This window comes from Festucalex cinctus, chromosome 18 (assembly GCF_051991245.1).
Source record: "Festucalex cinctus isolate MCC-2025b chromosome 18, RoL_Fcin_1.0, whole genome shotgun sequence".
NCBI lineage: Eukaryota > Metazoa > Chordata > Actinopteri > Syngnathiformes > Syngnathidae > Festucalex > Festucalex cinctus.
In genome coordinates, this window is record NC_135428.1 from 11,303,357 (window position 1) to 11,316,958 (window position 13,602).

The following is a 13,602-nucleotide window of genomic DNA, read 5'->3' on the forward strand; positions in this document are numbered from 1 at the left end:
GAGCATGTGAGGCGTTCATGTCGCATCACACAGACACATTACGAACAACTATGGAGCATACAATTACAGTCCATCGTCATTGATGTGAAGCATATGACACTTGGCCCACAACTGCCCAGTCGCGGGGTCTAATTTGGCCCGTGAGGACAGAATATGAACTGCAATTTTTCACTAAAATTTATTTTTGCTATTTTTATAATTTTTGCTCTTTTATTATTTGCTATTTTTATCCACATTGACAACCACTTAAATGACATTCTGAAATTTGGCTGTTACTCAGATTTGATGCAATTTTATTTTATTTTTTTAAAGAAATTACTCTGTAATAATGATGATTTTTAATTTATAATAAACAATGAAATAGATGGGAATATTTTCAGAATGTACATGTAACTATTTGCACCAAAATAATAATAATAATAATAAAAAAAATTGGTGCCGCCCACTCAAATTTGGGTTAAATTGATTATTAAAATTAAATTAAATTGAGTTTGACACCCCTGGAGCTGGGCCAAAAAGAGACCCCGTATTTTTGGGGCTTATTCGAAACTTTTAATTGCAAGAAGTGCAGGCAACAAGAATGAAAAGTTCCAGGAACGTTTGGTGGACATTTGTCACAACAATCTGAGCTGCTTTGTGTCTATCTGTGTATAAATCTCGCACACGCGTGTGCGCACGTGTGTGAGATTTGATTCCGTTTTAACAAGTATGGAAGACATTCCAACATGAGCGAGAAGGAACATGATGCAATGATGTGAAATAAAAAAAATAATAAAAAAAAATCATAAAGGAAATTTAAAAAAGTGTCATAAAATTCCTTTTATGTTTAAAAGACGCTGACTGTGTTGTTTAATCATATTTCAGTTGTACAAAAAAGCAAAAGTCAGTGATGTTTTTATATACAAGTTGAGCTGTGAATTTACATACTGTACATATAAAAATCAACTTTATGTTTCAAATATCATTTTACAAACTCTGCAATACATTAACAAAAAAGATCTTTAAAAAAACTTATGGCCCACCCTAAAATGATCAAATCGAGTGGAGTACGTACAGCTAAATTAGTCTCAGCATATAGTCAAAGTTGATCAAAGTTAATAAATGCCCAGACAACATTTTTCGAGTTCAATCAAAGTTTACAAGGCAAATAAAAGCTCATTTCGCAGCAGACAACATGTGAGGGCGTCTCGTGCCAGGCACAACTTGCAGAACGTCTTCATCCCACCTCGCCCATCAAAACAAGACGATGGAAGTTCACGTAAGGTCATTGTCCTCAAACTCACTCGCCTCTTATCCATCAGCATCCGTTCTTCTGTCCGTCCTGCTGTACGTCTTTGGACTCAGGGTTGCGAGATGTTGGCCCAGGTGGGGAAGGTGCCCATGTCAAACATGGCGTATCCCCACGTGTTGATGCCCAAATTGATGGTCAGGATTCCGATGATGTTCAGCATGAATCCGGCTTTCACCTGCGGGAAACAGGAAGTGGATAGCAACATCCTGTTTGTGGATTCCACCACCAAAACAGACACGAAGTGGCTCGTCAAATAGCATCTCACCATGTCCATGACTTTGAGGTTCCCAAAGGAGAAGGCGATGGCGTTAGGGGCCGTGGCCACGGGCAGCATGAAGGCCAGTGAGGCCGAGATGGTGCAGGGAAGCATCACGTAAAGGGGGTGGAGCTTGATGCTGACGGCCTGCGGGACCACCAAATAGACACAAGTTGCCAGCGGGAAAAGCTTTCTACCCCGGCAGCCTTCTCCCGCTCGACGCAGGCTAAAGTATGCCAAGTCATAAGGAAGTCGCAACTCAACAATTGAGCACGGCACGCAATTGCCAATCACATTTTTTTAAATGGACCTAAGTTACCCCAGTTTTACAACTTTTATTGTCTCTTCAATGAAACATAACCAACATAAGTAAATGTTTGACTGCCTTTGTGGCTTTTACAGTTACGGAAGAAGTGCGATGATGTTGTGTCGTTTATTTCAGGCTCGCCAACTTTCATGTTGCCGTTTTCCATCAAAAACATCAAATGTAATCCTCATTGGAGACTCCCTCCATGATACTCCACACCATCGCCTGGTGGCCTGACATGTATGGACGAAGTAAGCGCACCAAAAATAACTTTCTTTCCAAAACAAAACAAATGGCACACTAGCTTAAAAATGCAAATTTTCAGCAAAGAGAAGAGGAGCGATGGAACCTCAGGCAGTCAGAAAAAACACAGAATTTCTCTTTGTTTTCATATTTCATTCATTATCCCAAAAAATACAACTCTAAACCGAGAACACTTAGTGTTAGTGACACACCATTTTGATCAAGTCATGCTAGCAACGTAGCAGCTATGGCTCAAAATAGCGACTTTGACAGCGCTAACTTAGTACTGCTAGCGCTGCTATTTTGTTGAACATTCTCCAGGACTACTTATCAAGATGTTACATTCCATTTGGAGAATAGTACTCGTGCACATCAGATTTGATGATGAGTCAAGTGAGGCGAAGTTCAAATTTTGCTAACGGTTTAGCGGGTTAGCCCGCGTGGCTCACCATGGACGCCAGGATGGGCAGGAAGAGCGTGGTGGTGGCCGTGTTGCTGGAGCACTCAGTGAAGATGGCCACCAGGAGGCACAACAACAGCGAGATGGCGAAGGCGGGGATCTTCTCCAGCGGCGACAAACTGTCGCCCAGCCACGTCGACAAACCCGACACCTGACGCCAAAATCTCGGAAGTCAAATCATGTTGCTTGACATCTCAGGATGTCATTAAATCCCATCACCTGACACCGTCTAGATGTCATCACATGACCAAATACTTCCAAGGAAAATTTGGGATAAGTGGTAAGTTATGAAAAGCAAACATGGAAGGTACAACCCCCGTGGAACATGGAGTAAAAGCAAAGAGTAAGCGCTCACCTCACTTCCTGCTGCGAGCGCGTAGCCTCCGCCGAGAAGCAGCACCACGTTCCAGGGCATGCGCTCGTGGACCAGCTGCCAGGTGAGCAGCGTGACGGGAGCCTTCACCTTCACACCTGCAAGCGCCCGCAACATTTTGGAGGATGGGTCGCCCTCGCAGCTACTTACGGTATGTCGACGAGCGCCGCTCACCTGCGTCGTCGTGACCGTAGCCTCTACGGCTTGGCAGCTGCGAGGGAATGACGAAGAAGAGCATGGACAGGAAGATGGACACCGTTCCGTCGGACACGAAGCTGTCATGTAAACAGGACACTTCATTAGGTACCGCTAGCGTTTGTCGCACTTTTGGCTTCTCCTTTAGCTTGTTGGCGTCTACTTGCATTGGGGCCAAGTGGGGAGTTAAGAGGAGAAATAACACTGTACGTTTTGCTCGACCAACTTGGTCGTAGTAAGTATTGATCTGTCCACCCAATCAGAGCACAGAAACATGATGATGTCATCAATGAGGACGATTTAGCACTATGGACTGCGAAGGCCCCCAGGGAATTGAGACTGCCAGGGCAACACAGAAGCTGGAATCTGATTGGACACACACATCCATTCATCCATTTTCTTGACCGCTTATTCCTCACAAGGGTCGCGGGGGGTGCTGGAGCCCATCTCAGCTGGCTTTGTGCAGTGGGCGGGGTACACCCTGGACTGGTTGCCAGCCAATCGCAGCCAAAGAAATCCAAGAAGTCCAAAAAAATCCATCAGCCAAGTTGCACTCACGGGCCGTTCTTGTTGAACAGGACGGTGGCCCAACCGTCAACGAAGCCCGGGTCTCGGGTGAACCACAAGAGCACCATCAGGATGAAGAGGCACAGGACTGCCCCCTCGGCGAACTTCATGCCACCCAACTTCTTGTACTCCTGCTTCATGACGGCGTACACCTCACGGTCGCGATCGCTCGCTGAGCCGCAGCCAAACGTACGGCGGAAGCTGGGCCAAGAAAAACGCGTGAAAGAAAAGACATGAAGACTGCTAGAGGAACAGATGAAGATGACGTGTTGCGTGGTGTTTACTTCAATCCGAGGAACATGAACTGTAGCCAGAGCCAAGAGAGCAGCAGCATGATGAGCATGTTTGGGAGGGCGAAGCCAAACCAGCTGGTGAAGTTGATGATGTCCTTGTTCTCTGGAAATATCCTTCGCACGAGTCATTATGTGCTCCACAAGAAGAAGAAAAACAAGATGGAGGATGCATGTGTGACAGGACCTACTTGTCAAGCTGTCCCTTGAGGACGAGGTTGGGCAGGGTCCCGGTGAGCGTGGCGGTTCCTCCGATACTCGCCGAGTAGCAGACACTAAGACTGATGCCTTTGGACAAACGCGCAAAGACGTCCTCTTCCTGTGTCCTGCCGGAGTCCTGACGCTCTTCTGGATCTCCGTCCGCGTTATCTGACCACCACAAGTGTCGTCTTTAGCTTTTATTGTGTCCACCTTTTCATAACTTGAACTGAAATGGAGCGTAGATTAGCGGTTATTTCATGTAGAATTCATGCGTAACAGCAATAGAGCGATCTCTTGCTCAAATATTTTGGCTATATATGTTGAGTTTAACACCACGTTAGTTAATTGAAACCTTGAGGAAGCACTACTTGAAAGTCGTGAGATTGTTCCTCAGTCGGGGCACCAAATTTCATGGAACTCACATGCTATTTAACACAATATTTATTGACCAGCTGAAGGATGGCGACAACATACTATTGATCAATTAACTTTACATTCAATAACGAGTGAATTATGCTACAGAAACCATGGGGAAAACGTCTTGTTTTTTGGAGTTGTGCTGTCATTGGGTGCTAAATGGACCACAAAAATTGGTCTGCCTGCCTCAAAAAGCAGGTTTGGCCACTCCCGTGTTTACTGGACTGACATTTGTTGCAGTCAACTGACTTTGTTGTCATGGTGGAACTACTGGAATACTTGTGAGAGGGTTAACATGGACCTTGTTACACATGACCACCACAGGGTTCCTGAGGAAAATAAAGACCACCAAGTACTCCAGCTTCAGGACGCGGCCGTCTCCTTACTCGTGGCTTCCTCCTGCCTGGCGTCCGGATGTTTTTCCCTCTTCATTTCCTCCTTGGTTGTCGAGTTTTCCATCTCCAAGGCGGGATGGTCCCGATCCCCGGGGTCGGTGGTGTCTGTGTGGATCTGGCCACTATGCGTGGCTTTCATCTGCTCCAAGACGGCCTGCCCGATGGGCAGCATCATGGCCGCGGTGGCCGTGTTATTGATCCACATAGACAGGAAGGCCGACACCATCATGAAGCCCATCATCAGCCTGAGGAGCACACGGGGGAGTTCAATGCTCTGATTATGCTTCCTTGACCCAAAGGTAAGCGGAGTGTCGGTACACGGGAAGTTCTCACAGCGCAGGGCGCATGCCCGCCATCAGCAGAACCCGCAGGGCGATGCGCTTGTGAAGGTTCCACTGCTCCACCGCGATGGCCACCAGAAGACCACCGATAAACAGCATGATGGTGTCCTTCAGGTACTCGCTGCTCACCTGCAATGCAACACACCTTGGATGGCTTCTTACGCTTTATCAAGATGGTGTCATTAAATCATGCCACCTGATTGTGGCAATGTCATTAAATCATAGCACCTAGCGGTGGTGATGTCATTAAATCATGTCACCTGATCGCGGTGACGTCACCTTCCATCTACCAAGCAAACGTGAGTTGACGCGTTCATCATGTCAATAAATCAAGCTAGTCTTCGTTTGTCTGGTGACAGCTGCCACACAAACCTGACCTGACTTGACGCCTTGCTGGTGCTATAAAATTGCTTCACCCGATGACTTCCACATGTCATAAACATGTCATAACATGTCACCCGACACCTCAATTGTCACCTTATAACATCACGAAATCACGACACTTTCCAAGTATCTCTAAATCACTTGAACACTATTTGTAGAATTACTCTTTAACTCTTACTGCCACATGGTATCAAAAAACAACCTCCAATGGCAGCTGATTTCGAGCATTTTAACTCATTTTTCGAGGCAAACAGAATATTGTCTTCTTTTGCCACATATACAACATGGGTACCACATGAAAGATTGGCATTCCATTCTTTCATTAGAAAAAAAGTATGTTTCTACCTTATTCCGCTCTTTAGTCATCACCATTTGAAAATAGGTAATTTGAGTGACATTGAGCGAAAATTGAAAAGAAAAGATACATATTCTCCACAACAGTGACTTTGATACTAATATTTTTTGTTTAGTGACGCTCCGTTAAATTAGGTTTAATGATACAAAGGCTTTGAGCCTTCACGTCAGCCTTGAAAACGTTCGATTTCATCAGACTGCGTCACATTTCATTGTAATTTGCAGCTCTAGTTAGGGCCCGAGCAGCAACTGCTGCGAGGTTAAATAAACTTGAGTTGAGTTGAGTAATTCCATACACCGGCAGCCCATTGAAAAGAGATACAATGCTGCCATCTGCTGGCCATAGTTAGTGGGTGTTTTGATTTCACAACTCATTGACACGGTTGCGCTGCACTTGGACGTTGCACTGACCACTGGTATATTTAAAAAAAAAAAAAAAAAAGTAGGTGACGTCATTTTACGTTTACGGCAGCATACATCGTGATTTTACTAAACGTTATTAAACGTTTTTGGTGGTCAAAGAGTTAAATAAGTTGAGGTGCTGCCGGTTTTTACCTGTCCCGCTTGCATGATGCCCATCATGGGGAACAGCACCACCGGCAACAAGGACGTCACCGCCAGGGGTAAACACTCCGTGCACCAGTACAGCGCCATCAACAGGATGGCGTAGCCGCAGCGCGCCTCCTGTGCGCACACACACACACACACACACACACACACACACACACACGCACACACACAGTTTTCTATTTGTACAGATTCCTTTGGAGTGGCTGTTTTCACCTGCCAACAAACTCAAATCAGGCTTTTCGAAAAAACAAGGCCCAGCAGACCTCAAATAAGAAAACGTCTTCATGTCATACATGTCACATGTGCATTTTCAAATGCAATTAGTTAGAATGCCAAAGTAGCCACGAGGCAGCCAAGAAAATCAGAGCACGGCTCACCGAGGTGGGGCTGACGAGGGGCAGCGGGAGGAGCACCACCGGAACCCCCAACGTGATCACATAGTTGCGGTGGTGCCAAAGCCAGCTGATGACGCGCCCCATGATGATCCACAAGAAGACGACGAAGAAGACGACAAGAAGGAGGCAGTGAGAGCATTTTTATATGCGGACCTTATCAAACATTAACTGCGTGCTGGACAATTCATCGGGTACACGCCTCAACTTTGGATGTGAAAAACGACCAATCCCACTGGAGACATCGACAAAGTCTTGATGTGACGCAGGGATGGCAGGAAAAATCTATGTAACCCCTGTTAAGACCCTCATGCATTTTATTTCATATACAAAAATATATGTATACTGTAAATGATTTTCTCAATTCCCCATGTATTACTACTTATATATATATATATATTAAAAAAATCCTAACGCCTAATGTTATGACAGGTCATCATGAGATGTTGACCTTTCTCGCTCTTCACAAGCAGCCAGCTCAGTTCACCTCGTCCTTTAAAAGGTGGACAACCAAACAAGTTGACAGGAGCATCGGCACCACCTACTGGCCAGAGAGGCCATACTGCAGTTGGAATGGAAATAGAAGTCTCAAGAAGTATGATATTTTTAACCAGCCCTGCTCGTGCTGTGTTACTACTGTATTGCTGCTGTGCTACGTCCACGTCACAGGCACTGTTTGGAAAGAAAAGCTAAGGTATATGATTAAACCTTTGAAAACTCTTTCTGTGTACCGCCTTTTTTTTTTTTAAATAAATATCTCATGTTTCACTGTGGGCAATGCGGCTTATAGTCAGGAAATTACGGTATCATCATCATCAACATCATCATCATCATCAAAATCGTTATCATTATCTTCATCATCCCCAGCATCATCATCATCATCACCATCATCATAACCTAACCATCACTATTATTGCCAGCATCATCATCGTCGTCTTCCTCATCATCACCATCATCATTATCATCACCAGCATCATCATCATTATCAAAATCTGTTAGGTTTACACACCAAAACATATAAGAATGACAACACAAGGATGAGAAGACAAGACTTATTTGTTTTTACTCGCAGCGAGGATAGCAGAGTTGCCAGGCACAAGCTGTCAAAGATGCTCTGGCAATTCTCTTGCATCCTCTTTTTTTATTGGGGATTATTTCCTATCCGGTTTTAAAAAACAGCGTTGCACTACTAGGGGGTTGGGAAAGCGCAATAGTGCAACGCTGCATTATCTTAAAATAACATACCTGTCTGTTTGGATGTAAGTGTGTTGCAAATAAGCATGTGATTATCAATTAGCAATGAAAGTTCTCGTTTTCACTTCCGTACCAGATGGTGTGACTTATTATAAACACAGCCACACTGTCTGATGCAGTTCATCTGAAGAAAAGCAGTTCACTTAAAGTTCATATGAGTATAAAACATTTTAGCAAATACATAATAATATATACACTTTAAACTCAACAAAATCGTTATCATTATCTTCATCATCCCCAGCATCATCATCATCACCATTATCATAACATCACCATCACCACCATCATCATTATCATCAACATCATCATCACCACCATCGTCATCAACATTGTCATCATGATAACCGTCATCACCAACGAGAGGCTGACTTTTTTTTCGGGAATCCTGTGGGTCACGTGACTCAACTTCTTATCACAGGTTTGGGATGAGACGGGATGAAAAGTTCACGGGAGCAGACAGGTCATCATCAACATTCATGATGGTCATATGGCACATTCTTGTCACTATAAACGTCATTAAAATCATTATTTAATGCAATACACACAAGCGCACACACACAAAACATACAAAAACACGCAAAAAAGTGTTTTTGATGTGTTCGTACGTGTCAACATGATCAAGGTCATAGTCTGCTCATGTTTACTCTCAAAATCAATAGTGTGTGTGCGTTTTAAAAACACACTTTAACACAAAACATCATGGCGATTGTGTATGTGTCTACACACACCCCCACACACAAAATAAACATGACCTTCGAGGTTTTGGAGGTGGCAGCTAGATCAATGACACGGCTGGACGTCCCCACATCAGCGTGTTTTTCATCCCCGTCCTGCTACCATTTTCAACTCGGACAGATTACTCGCTTGACGTCGTCGTTTTGGGAGAAAAACTTTTCCCTTCTCAACGTTTCTTGTTTTTCTTCTTCAATCGCCGTCATGAAGACACTGCGCATCTTCATCATCACAATGATGATGATGATGACGATGGACGCCATCTTGGCTGCAGACGGTACATCAACTCTCATGCACAATCTGTTAAAAATGTTTGTGATGACTTATGATTCTGCGTGTGTGCAGAAACGTGCTCCGGTCGCTGCGGTTCCTTCGACCCGTTAAAGAAGTGTCAGTGCGATTCCATGTGCGTTTACTACGGAAGCTGCTGTCACGACTTTTACCAAATGTGTCCCAAAAAAAGTGAGTGACTGACCTTGACATGTGTCCTTCAAGTGCATCCTCATGTTAAGTGGGTTTGTCTCGTGTGCGACCTTCAGCGCGTGGCGACACGTTCCAAGAAGCTGAAGACAACCAAACCATGTTGGAGACGCCTGTGGACGCGTTGGCTCCAACCACGATGCCGACTACCATCGCGGTGCCGACTACCATTGCGGTGCCGGCCAGCTCCGAGCAGCCTCGACCCCAGCGCCCGACGCCGCCACTTACGGACCAAGACGCGGCCACCTGTAGCGCGCGGCCATTTGACGCCTTCCTGCAGCTGAAGAACGGATCTGTGTATGCCTTCAGAGGTACAGGACAGACAAGATCAACAAAAGAATCTAAAAATGTTGAGGACATATTACGAACATGAGCATTTTGGACCAACTGGAGACCGAGGTTATTAACTACAACTAAAACTAAAATTCAAAAAACAATTTCATTAACGAAATAAAATAAAAACGAAAATGCTTTTTAAAAAGTCAAAACTAACTGAAACTACATGAGCCTTTGGGGATGATTTTAAAAGTGATTTTTAAGAAATTTATTTTGATATTAACCAGAAAAAGGACGTTTGAAAGTGTGTCACACAGAAGTGACGTCACCGATCAGTAGGGATGTAACAATATCTAAACGTCACGATACGCTCATGATACGATAATGATCACAATAATTATCACGAGGTTGGCGATACAAAAAAAGGTCACAATATTGGCAAAAAAAAATGGACTCATACTAAAAAAAGCACAACATTGTGCTTTTGTACATAACAGTAATGTTAAGTTACTATTATTGTTTATTATTATGTTATGTTGTTAATGCACGCACACATTGAGTTCATATTGACTTGCTTCACAGGCATATTACGCTCCACTTCATCTGACAATTAGTGTAGATTTTAAATATAGAAGGGCCAAAACATCCCTAATGAAAATTAAATTGGACTAAAAAACTAGCCAACAGAGGGTGCTAGAACTGCACAAATGCAAATCAACCTGACTTTTTTTTTAACAGATGAGTTGCATTTAAATATTGTGAACATGATGACGATGATATTGTGGCAATTTTAATATCACAATATCATAATATTGCGCTTATCGTTACATCCCTACCTAGCAGCAGCCAATGGAAAAGACTAACTAAAATGAAAAATTATAAAACTATAATAACCCTGCTGGAGACACGTGAGGGAGGTCTCCATCAGACAGGAGTAAAGGAATAATAATACCTCCCTCACATTAAAATTCGTCAGTGATTGGGCGTTAGCATGCTAGCATGTAGTTACTGACCTGGAACGGCAACCTCCTCGCAGGCGAGTATTTCTTCGAGCTGGACGACAAAGCCGTGCTTCCCGGTTACCCCAAACTGATCCAGGACGTGTGGGGGATGGCGGGACCCGTGGACGCCGCCTTCACGCGCATCAACTGCCAGGGGAAGTCCTACATTTTTAAGGTGAGCCAAGCTAGCGTAGCATAAGCTAATGCAGTGTGTCACAACCCGAATGCTGGCCAATAGTGATAATTTCATCAACAAAAACTAAACGAAAATAATTTCGTCAACACACATTTTTCGCCAGACTAAAACTAGACTAGAGTAGAACCCTCATTAATGAGCAAAAACTGGGACTAAATCAGTATGCATTTTCGTCGACTAATGAAGACGAGACGAAAATGTCCTTGACTTAATAATAACTGGACTAAACATATGGGACAGGCGGTGAAAGGTTAAAAAAAATAGTAAATTATAGTTATAATGTATCTTTAATCCAACGGCTATACAACAATAATGTTAATGCGACTGCTAACTAATGCTGGCTAACTTACTAGCTCATAGCATGGATAGTAGCCACTGTAATTGTGTGTGAAGTTGTTTTTCAACAAAAAGATGAGAACATTTTATGTGAATTAGTTTTAGATCCGAAAAGTTTCAATATAATATGCTGACAAAAAAATATACATGGGTAAAATGGTTGTTCTGACTAAAATTAGACTAAAATGTTGACAGTTTTTGTTGACGAAAACTATGTTTTCTTGGACTATTATGGAAGCGTAGAGCTGTCAATGTGGAGTAAACATTTTTGGCTGGTGAGTATGTTCGAACCTACTCGCAAATATGTTCGAACATGCGCAAATAGAGCGACATGTTTGGGGGCGGGATTTGCAACTGTGACGAAACCAGGAAGCCAGCGCCGACGCAGGGGCTAACAAACAAACCCAACATGGACGAATGGACGCTGCAATCAATTCTGTTCTCGCAAAATTACTCACCGTTTCCTTATTGAATGTTGAACTGCTTTGTGAATTTCTAGCTGGTAAGATGTTCGTGCTTTTCCCCCCTTCGACAAGAACGAGCACTAAATTTTCACCCGTGGCCGTAATTGGTTAAAACAAAAGTGTGAATGTCGCATCGTCCAATTAGCTCGAATTATTGTTCAGAATGTCCCGCCTTTTCCTGACCAAATTACTGTGGAGAGGTTGGCTATTGCCAGGTTAAAAATTAACACTACTGGCCAAGGAACATTTGAGATGAGAACATTTGAATGGCAACCAAAAATGTCCCGCTTGGGAATCTCTGAGGTAAGTTAAGGTAAGGCTGGTTGACTTCACACCTGCCGGCATCCCTCAGGGAAGGAAGTACTGGCGTTTTGACGGCGACGTCCTAGACGAGGACTTCCCGAGGGACATTTCTGAGGGCTTCGACGGCATTCCAGACGACCTCCATGCCGCCTTCGCCATCCCCGCGTCCAATCACCGCCAAAAAGAGAAGGCCTTCTTCTTTAAAGGTACGCGACACGTGGACTTCCTTCAAATGTGCTCTTGCGCTCTTCACGCATGTCCTCGTCAGGTGATCAATATCACGTGTACGAGTTTCTCAACCAGCCGACCCATCACGAGTGCGTCCAGATGAGTCAGTCGTCGCCATCGCTTTTATTCTCGCGCTACACCGACCTCTTCTGCGACCACACTTTGGAGAACCTCTTTGGCGAACTGTTTGGGGTTCCGGACGCAGGTCAGACTCGGGCACAGGACCCTCCCATGTCGCGTCCGCCATCCTCATCCTCATTTTCATCTCGGCCTTCAGGCATCAGACACTCGGGGCCGCACCTGATCAGCAGGAACTGGCCTGGCATCAGCCCCCCGGTGGATGCAGCCATGGTGGGGCGCGTCTTCCTGAGCCCCAACCCCACGCCGCCGCCGCCGCCGCCCGCTAGGAGGCGACACTCGCGCAGGTGGAGGAAGCCCAGCAGAAAGTACCGACGTAGGCAAAGTCGACAAACGCTTTTCGACGACTTCTGGGTCGATTTTTTCGACGACGACGACGCATCAGAGGAGGAGGTCGCCACCGTGGCGCCGGTGCGGGTGCAGATGTCCGTCAGCACGCCCGTTCAATACGTCTACTTCTTCAAGAGAGGTTAGTCGACGGGCGTGTGCTGTTGTGTGTGCGCCGTCGTGTATGACGTGTGCGCGTGTTGTGTGTGCAGGTCAGTACTACCGGGTGGACCTGCGCACGAAACGCGTGGCGCCGGCCGTGCCGCCTTACCCGCGATCCATTGCCAAGTACTGGTTGGGCTGCCAGCAGGAAGACGCTCCTGACACCACGAACGCTGAAAAGAGATAGATAAATAAATAAGTAAATAAATAAATAAATGGCAATACAACAGAAAATGTTTTTCTGAACATGACACTTTTTTTTTACAGCTAAATATATGCAAAAGAATCACTGGCTGCTAAGTACAATTTGGTTGTATTTAACGTGTTGAACTTTCAGCCAATCAAAATCCTGGAAGAAGGGTGATTGACAGGCCACATTCTATGGTCTTCTGCACTCAGCTGCGCCCCCTGCTGGACCACTCAATTTACACACCAGCACCACCACATTCTCCACTTTTGTGTGATTGTGTGTGAATTGGACAATATGGAGGAGCAAATATGCCCCAAGATAATAATTAAATAAATGAACTTGAAAATAAAAACGGGTATAAAAATATAATTCAAAAATTAAACACAAAAAAATAGATAAATGGGAATTAAAAACAACAAAAAATACATATATACATAAAATAAAAACATATACAAAAAAAAGTCTGTGTACTGTTTTTT

General features: G+C 44.4%; 2 protein-coding genes across 3 annotated transcripts; one reads left to right on the forward strand and one right to left on the reverse strand.

The window, feature by feature from the left end:
* Positions 1–560: 560 nt before the first annotated feature.
* LOC144006118 (solute carrier family 13 member 2-like) lies at positions 561–10,449 on the reverse strand. 2 transcript variants are annotated; one of them, XM_077504802.1, is made up of 12 exons: positions 7,022–10,449; positions 6,630–6,758; positions 5,329–5,465; positions 4,987–5,240; positions 4,174–4,351; positions 3,977–4,099; positions 3,684–3,893; positions 3,105–3,205; positions 2,913–3,028; positions 2,547–2,708; positions 1,557–1,694; positions 561–1,466 (listed from the first exon to the last, which is right to left on the reverse strand). In XM_077504802.1, exons 1-12 carry the CDS (start codon positions 7,121–7,123, stop codon positions 1,341–1,343), a joined length of 1,776 nt encoding a protein of 591 aa, XP_077360928.1. In that variant the 5' UTR covers positions 7,124–10,449; the 3' UTR covers positions 561–1,340. The 2 variants fall into 2 exon arrangements, with proteins under 2 accessions (XP_077360928.1, XP_077360929.1); XM_077504803.1 differs by lacking the exons at positions 3,684–3,893; positions 3,977–4,099 and having other exon boundaries at positions 562–1,466.
* On the forward strand, positions 9,001–13,167 carry vtnb (vitronectin b). The gene is made up of 8 exons (XM_077504807.1): positions 9,001–9,299; positions 9,368–9,484; positions 9,562–9,813; positions 10,815–10,954; positions 12,128–12,284; positions 12,347–12,511; positions 12,584–12,913; positions 12,984–13,167. Exons 1-8 carry the CDS (start codon positions 9,038–9,040, stop codon positions 13,118–13,120), a joined length of 1,560 nt encoding a protein of 519 aa, XP_077360933.1. The 5' UTR covers positions 9,001–9,037; the 3' UTR covers positions 13,121–13,167.
* Positions 13,168–13,602: the final 435 nt, after the last annotated feature.

What these genes read in the sequence shown, in the direction of transcription:
- LOC144006118 (XM_077504802.1), bottom strand. Translation starts at nt 7,123, where the DNA reads ATGGGGCGCGTCATCAGCTGGCTTTGGCACCACCGCAACTATGTGATC. An exon ending in CTACGGTCACGACGACGCAG is followed by an intron (nt 3,029 to 3,104) that starts GTGAGCGGCGCT and finishes GGGCGCTTGCAG; the next exon opens with GTGTGAAGGTGAAGGCTCCC. An exon ending in TGCCCATCCTGGCGTCCATG is followed by an intron (nt 1,695 to 2,546) that starts GTGAGCCACGCG and finishes GTGGTCCCGCAG; the next exon opens with GCCGTCAGCATCAAGCTCCA.
- vtnb (XM_077504807.1), top strand. Translation starts at nt 9,038, where the DNA reads ATGACCTTCGAGGTTTTGGAGGTGGCAGCTAGATCAATGACACGGCTG. An exon ending in CCAAATGTGTCCCAAAAAAA is followed by an intron (nt 9,485 to 9,561) that starts GTGAGTGACTGA and finishes TGCGACCTTCAG; the next exon opens with CGCGTGGCGACACGTTCCAA. An exon ending in ATCTGTGTATGCCTTCAGAG is followed by an intron (nt 9,814 to 10,814) that starts GTACAGGACAGA and finishes ACCTCCTCGCAG; the next exon opens with GCGAGTATTTCTTCGAGCTG.